The 7,863-nt window shown below is 35.8% G+C and overlaps 1 protein-coding gene across 1 annotated transcript; it reads left to right on the top strand.

Moving 5' to 3' along the window:
- Positions 1–3,814: 3,814 nt before the first annotated feature.
- On the top strand, positions 3,815–6,706 carry LOC112754116 (subtilisin-like protease SBT1.2). The gene has a single exon (XM_025801704.3). It carries the CDS (start codon positions 4,229–4,231, stop codon positions 6,533–6,535), a length of 2,307 nt encoding a protein of 768 aa, XP_025657489.1. The 5' UTR covers positions 3,815–4,228; the 3' UTR covers positions 6,536–6,706.
- Positions 6,707–7,863: the final 1,157 nt, after the last annotated feature.

Genomic DNA, 7,863 nt, shown 5'->3' with positions numbered 1-7,863 from the left:
TTAAAATACCTCATAATTTTATTAATAATAAATAATTATTTATATATTTAATTATATTTTAACTGGCCCAGGCAGGCCTGACAGGCCTATAAGGCTAATTAGTGAGCCTGGGCCTGGCCTATTAATGTATTAAGGCTTTTAAAAGAGCCTGGGTCTGTACCTATTTTATAACAGGCCAGGCCAAACACAGGCCAGGCTGCAGGCCCCTGGCAGGCCGCCTGGCCTTTTTCCACCCCTATTTGGAATATAAAAAATTATTTGTTTCAGACCACTAGCAATAAGTGGTATCGATTATTTGTGTGGGCTGAGAATGGACAAGAAGTAGTTGACAATGGACAACAAGAGGTGTGTGCCCTCTGCGGATTAATTGCCACTCGTCACTAACCACCATGAGCAGAGTTACAAATCCTTGCAGTTGTGTTCAACCTCCACGCACACTTATACACACTTTTTGAAAATCAATATTCATTTTTAAATTCTTTTTCCTTCAATAACTACTACTTACTTTCAGCCATGGAAGAGAGAAATTTTTTGTTTTAAAGTTCAGAGGAGAAGGAGAAGGCGAAGAGTGATCAAATTGGTGGAGAAGTGATGTTATATTACTTTAAAACCCTCAAACGACGTCGTTTTAACTTTTCTTTAGTGCTTAAATATATACGACGTTTTTTCCTCTCCAGCGTGGCAAGGACTAAGCCACGTCACTCACGACGTTGAGCTTTAGTGATAGAAAATGACTTGAAACTAACGTGGTGTACTTTTTGAATTTGAAAGACTAAATTAGAGCAATTGAAATTTTAAGGACTAACTCAATATAACTCGCCAATTTTAGGAACTAAAATAGGGCTCAACTCTTCCATTTTTCTACTATTAAAAGTAATTTATAATTAAAATTAGCAACCATTTTGTAACAAGATTATCTCTTGATAAAGAATTGATGTAGCTTGAACTAAAAGTACCATGTCATAAAGGGCAAAAAATATTAAAATTGTGCTCATAAAATATTAGGTAGCGTTTGCTTTTAAAAGGTGGACCATAAATAATAAAAGAGAAAGTACAGGCAACCAAGTAGGTGCAACTAACTCTAACCAACTAGTGAAAATTTGATTTTAGAGTGAATACTCCACCCGACCCCTAATAATTATTTTGAAAGGATAACGAGGTCTCTAAAAAAAAAATACCCAATCCGGCCCCTGATCTTTTTTTTTGGGACTAATTGGTCCCTGTTGTCACGGTAGCGTTGGAGTGTGTCCAAGGCTACAAATGATTCACACACTTGAGCAATAAAGTGTTCTTCCACCAAAGCTTCCTTTCTCTTGTGTTCTCTTGTATTCTTAGCTTTCTTGTTAAGTATTGAGGGTTAGACTGACTTAGTTTTAGCTCAAGAGGTTGAGTAAGTCCGAGTGCCGGCACGGTAGCGTTGGAGTGTGTCCAAGGCCATGACACTGTGCTAAAAAATCAACATTGACTTTTTTTTGGCACAGGGACCTCGTTATCCTTTCGAGGTAATTGTCAGGGGACTGGGTTAAATTTTTTTTTGTCAAGAGTCTCGTTGTCTTTCAAGATAATTGTCAGAGGTTGTTTTGGGTTTTTCTCTTAATTTTTTAAAATTCAAAAAACCACAAAACCCTTCTAATGACCTCTATTATCTCCTCCAATGTCTCCGTTATCTCTCCTAACAACAACAACTTCATTCTCACCTTGGACAACGACCACGGATAAGTAGATTCATTTTTTTCTATTGTTTAATAAAGTGAAATTTTTGCCATTCAATATCTTTTTTACATATTTTTTTTGTTCTACTTAAAGATTGTAAGGTGAGAGATCACCCCTTACAAAATAGTTAAAAAAAATTGAGAAAATTCATTTTTCACCCATGGCATCTTCCTTCTTTCCTCCGCCGACGCGATTCCTTCCAACGATGATGCTGCCATCTTCCACACCTACAGCGTTTCCCTTATCTTCTCCAGGGACGACAACACCATTTCCTCCTCCTTCGACGATGACGCCTTCCAACTCTTTGGCATGTCACATCCCTCTTCCAAATTCTATAAAACTAAAATTATATAAAATTAAAATTATTAGAATATTAATATTTTTTAAGTATCTGAAAATTTTCCAATTTATTATATTGAACCTTTTTTATGACCGACTCTGAACATTTATTTATTTTTTTTTTATTTTGGAATTTTTTTACGCTAATTCTATAGTATTTATAAATTAGTATTTAATTTTTATCTACTTATATTTTATAAAAAATATTAAATTTTTAAAAGTGATTTATTTTTTATTTTTTTAAAATTAAATATTAGTCTTAGTTCTTAATTTTTTTTGACAAGTTAAGCACAACCATTTAGTTTCTACAGCAAAATTTTTTTGTTATGTTTTATCACTCCAACCAAACACTGTCTTACTATCAGCGAATTTAAGGGCCTTGTTTTCCGGAAGGACATTGATTCTTTTTTGTTGGTTTGCTAGTTAGTACTATTTGGTCATGGACCCACTTTCCTATTTGAAGGTGTTTAGATTCTACAAGGCCCAACTGTGTACATTGGTCTGAGATATATAACTATCGAGTGCAACTTGGACCAGCTCTGTTTTATGCTGTTTCTAATTTGGACTTGGACCTCTCATTGTATATGAACCAGTACCTCGGCAAGTGATTAGTGAGTGTGCTCATGTTATCCATGAGGGACAGGGACCCTTCATTACAATAATTCCTCCATTGATATGATCTATCTCTTTTAGGTAGCGTTTATTTTGATATACTTAGATGAAAATTGAGAGATTGAGATTTAATATCATATTTGTTAGTTTAGAGATTAATACTAAAATTTCAATCTCCATTTTTAAAATTTCAATTTCAATATCTCTAAAAAGTAGGGATACAAAAAACCAAAATTTTTAGAAACGGAAGCTAAAACTTTAATAATATTTTATATCTAAAATACTCTCATTTTAATTAATTAATTCTAATTTTATTGTTTGTGCAAATTAATGAAAATTAAATTAAAACTTCATTCTTATTTTAGTTTCGATTTTTCATTTTATACTAAATACAATACTAAAATTTATTTCAATTTTTATCTCTCAGTCTCTATTTCTCTTTCAAACCTACTTTAGTCACTATCTCCTTTCATTTACATGGTACTGCACTACAGCTAAATACTAATGTTTTTACTTATATATGTGCATAGAGATCATTATCTTTAAGTGTATGTATTAATTTCCGGTTTCATAGGACCAGAAAAGTGAATCATGGAGGGCCATGCACACCTCAAAAACAGCATGCCCCCAACTTATACAACTAATGAATGTACTTTTTAAAAAAATAAAATAAAAGTCACCAAAGTAATGTATAAACTATTACAGCATTTAATTATGGAGAAATTCTTTGATGTTCCAAGAATAAGTCAGTATTCTTACTCTGATGAATTAATTATTTTACACATTAGTATTATAGATTTTTTTTAAATTTAAATTTTAAAAATATTAATAAAATAGAAACTAACATTAAATAGGCAAAATAAATGATACAGAACAAAAACATTCATTTTCTTTGAAAAAACACAAACAAAAAATAATTGTGTTGTTGATAAAAGACTATGATATAATATAACGAATTCTTAATTATTTGGCTATATTCACAAAGTATCTGCAAAATTTACTCGTGTCAACTGGAAATAAAAATTTGAATGTATAATTGTGAGCTACTAAAATTTAAGGGTGCTAAGAAAATCAAAGAAAAAAATGCAGAGTCAAGTACATTACATATCCCGCACGAGACGCAAAGGAGAAGGAGCATGAGCCATAGATACCAAAATCAAATCCAGAGAGCCTAGATATAATTAATAAATGCATGCAATGATAAATGATTGAGCTAAGAACAAAGATATCTCTCATCTCATACAGAATATTTTGAAGCTAACGGCTACTTACTTACCTAAGTCTCTTGTTCTATTTAAAGCTTAGCAATAACATCTCGTGACACACTCAGTCACACACCAAGCTCCATTATCAGCTCCCTCCCTCACTCAGTTCTCCAACAAAGGATCCTCGTGATGAAGAGCTCTCATATTTCACGAGCTTCATATTCCTCACTTACAACAACAACACCAACGCTTCTTCATTCTCCTTCAAATACCCCTTCATTCCAAACCATGCACCCCACCACAACACAATCAAAAACAAAAACAAAAGCAAAAACATTCTCGTACTACAACAATAACCAATGGAATCCAAAATTCAACCCTTTTTCCTCACTTTTTTCCTATTCGTCATTCTTACCAAAACCATTACCCATGCAGAAGAAACTCTTGGAACTTATATAGTTCAACTACACCCTCATGGCAAAACCAGCACCCTCTTCACCTCCAAACAAAACTGGCACCTTTCCTTCATTGAACAAATCATCTCTTCCAACGAAGACCCCTCGTCGCGCCTCCTCTATTCCTACCACTCCGCCATGGACGGTTTTGCGGCTAGTCTAACCGACTCCGAGTTCAAATACTTGCAAAATTTGCCTGATGTTCTATCCATTAAACCGGACAGGTTGCTTCAGCTTCAAACCACCTACTCTTACAAATTCTTGGGGCTTAACCCTGCTAGAGAAAACGGTTGGTATCAATCCGGATTTGGCCGCGGAACCATAATCGGAGTTCTAGACACCGGAGTGTGGCCGGAGAGTCCTAGTTTCAACGATCAAGGGATGCCGCCGGTTCCGAAGAAATGGAAAGGTATATGCCAACAAGGACAAGCCTTTAACTTTTCTAATTGTAACAGAAAACTCATTGGTGCGAGGTACTTCACAAAAGGTCACCTTGCGGTTTCGCCTTCGAGGATTCCGGAGTATCTCTCTCCCAGGGACTCCTCTGGCCACGGCACACATACCTCATCCACGGCAGGTGGCGCTCCGGTCACCATGGCAAACGTGTTCGGGTATGCGGCCGGCGTGGCCAGAGGAATGGCACCGGGTGCTCACATTGCAGTTTACAAAGTCTGCTGGTTCAATGGCTGCTACAATTCCGATATCATGGCGGCCATGGATGTTGCGATTCGCGACGGCGTGGACGTCCTCTCTTTGTCAATAGGCGGCTTTCCGGTGCCTCTTTTCGACGATAGCATCGCCATTGGAAGCTTCAGAGCAATGGAGCATGGAATTTCGGTCATTTGTGCAGCAGGGAATAATGGACCTACAGCAATGTCTGTTGCCAATGAAGCTCCGTGGATTGCCACGATCGGCGCAAGTACAGTGGATAGAAAATTTCCGGCTATCGTCCGCTTGGCGAACGGAAAGATTCTCTATGGAGAATCAATGTATCCGTTCAACAGGCGAACGCGAACCGGAGAAGAACTCGAGGTAGTTTATTTGTCTAATGAAGACACAGAGTCTCAGTTTTGCCTCAGAGGCTCTCTTCCAAGGGAGAAGGTGAAAGGAAAAATGGTTGTTTGTGACAGAGGTGTTAATGGCAGATCAGAGAAGGGACAGGTTGTGAAGGAAGCTGGTGGTGCTGCTATGATTCTGGCGAATACAGAGTTGAATTTGGAGGAAGATTCCGTGGATGTTCATGTTCTGCCTGCAACTCTGATAGGATTTGATGAATCAGTTATCCTGAAGAATTATATAAACTCCACTGCAAGGCCTCTGGCTCGAATCCAATTCGGAGGAACTGTGATTGGAAGGACCAGAGCTCCACAAGTGGCAAGGTTCTCGGCCCGAGGGCCGAGTTATTCCAATCCTTCGATCCTTAAACCGGACGTTATAGCTCCGGGAGTTAACATAATTGCGGCCTGGCCTCAGAACCTCGGTCCGACCGGGCTCCCAGAAGATTCTAGGAGAGTGAACTTCTCTGTTATGTCTGGTACTTCAATGTCTTGTCCTCATGTTAGTGGAATAGCCGCGTTAATCCGCTCGGCTCACCCTGCATGGTCTCCTGCCGCCGTCAAGTCAGCTATCATGACGACCGCAGAGGTAACAGACCGTGCAGGGAGACCTATACTCGACGAGGACAAGCAGGCTAGCGTTTTCGCTACCGGCTCCGGGCATGTGAATCCTCAGAGAGCCTTGAATCCGGGGCTAGTATATGATATTCGGCCGGAGGATTATGTGGCACACCTTTGCAGCCTTGGATACACAATGTCAGAGGTCTTTAGCATAACTCATAGGAATGTGAGCTGCCATGAGATCTTGAAGGTGAATAGAGGGTTCAGCCTTAACTATCCTTCATTCTCGGTTAGTTTTAAGGATGGGATGAGCAGGAAGATGTTTAGCAGAAGAGTTACAAATGTTGGGAGTCCTAATTCCATTTACTCGGTGGAGGTTATGGCACCAGAGGGTGTGAAAGTGATAGTGAAACCAAAGAAGCTTTTCTTCAAGAGAACAAATCAAAGCTTGAGTTATAGGGTTTGGTTTTTGTCAAGAAAAAGAGTTAAGAAAGGTAATGGGATGGATTTCGCACAAGGCCATTTGACTTGGTTGCACTCTCAGAAAGGTTCTTACAGGGTTAGAAGCCCAATTGCAGTGACTTGGAAGTCTTAGTAGTAGTAGACTACAACTTAGCCATCGTTTGTTTTGGAGCTTTTATATTATTATTTTTATTTTTTAAACTATCATTATTGCTTCAATAGCTTCATGTCTTGAAGAGTTTGTACTGAACTCTGTTATGAGTTATAAATGATGAATAATTGGTGAAGCCAAGTTCTATACTTCTATTTAAAAACTCTAATATTTGTTTTCCTTCCTTTATACTTTATTTAAAACTCTAATTTTCATTTATCTTCTCCTTATTCAAGTACAAGGTTGGATTCATTAAAAGAATCTAATTTTAACAGTAAAGAGTTTGTTACTTTCACTTTTCTTAAGGTCTTGAAAAATTAGGAAGAGAAAATTTAATTGGTAGATTAATCAAATTTAAATACTATTTAAAGTAGCTGTCAAAATTTTGAAATTTCTTCATTATTAGTTTTGAATATAACTGATTTTACTTATGACAACTACTCAAATGAAGATATTAAAAACATCTTCTTATGAAGATTTTTGTGTTAAAAGTGTACTTTGTTTGTTTAGTCACATTTTAAAAAAATAACACTTTTATAACACATTAAAATCAAACCATACATTTCATCATCTAATGGTAAAAAAAAAACATCTTTATATAAAGATAATAATAAAATCTTCATGGTAATATCCACATTTACTTATATCATTGATTCATTGTACATATTACAAAAGATTTAGTGATAATTTTATCATTCTATTGTTGTACATAGATGACATGATGATTGGTCCAACAAAAAATATATCCGAGATTTGAAGACTCAATATTAGGCTAAAAAATTTGATACAAAAGACGTGAAATTTGTAAACAAGATTTCATAGATATAAATTCACCAAGACAAAAAATGATAAGTAGATTCGACTATCTAAAATGAATAATTTGAGGAAGTTCTTGTGGCGCTTCTATAAGCAAGAGAGTTAGTCAATTTCTATCTCACTTCCAATCAACTTTAAGTTATCCTTGGATATGAACCCTGGTAATGAAACAAAGAGGATAGAAATATTTCAAGTATCGTATTGATTAGTAGCAAAAACCTTATATATGTCATGATCGGACTCTGCAATGATTTTGGCAAAGAAAATCCACTATAAATTATATGTTTACATTTGTAAAAGGTTTAGTACAAATGTGTTGTAATTTTTTGTTGTATTTAAATTATATTAGTCATATTGATGCATTGAGAGTATAAAATATTTTATATAATTATCTAATTATATTTATTATTTTATATGATCATTCAAACCGTCAAAGATAAAAATAGTTATTTTTATTAATGTAATATTATATAATTAAATATACGTATAAAACT

The sequence above is a fragment of the Arachis hypogaea genome, chromosome 16 (genome assembly GCF_003086295.3).
Source record: "Arachis hypogaea cultivar Tifrunner chromosome 16, arahy.Tifrunner.gnm2.J5K5, whole genome shotgun sequence".
Classification (NCBI taxonomy): domain Eukaryota; kingdom Viridiplantae; phylum Streptophyta; class Magnoliopsida; order Fabales; family Fabaceae; genus Arachis; species Arachis hypogaea.
This window is presented reverse-complemented; position numbering and strand designations above follow the sequence as displayed.

Coding starts and splice junctions, on each gene's coding strand:
- LOC112754116 (XM_025801704.3), top strand. CDS start 4,229: ATGGAATCCAAAATTCAACCCTTTTTCCTCACTTTTTTCCTATTCGTC.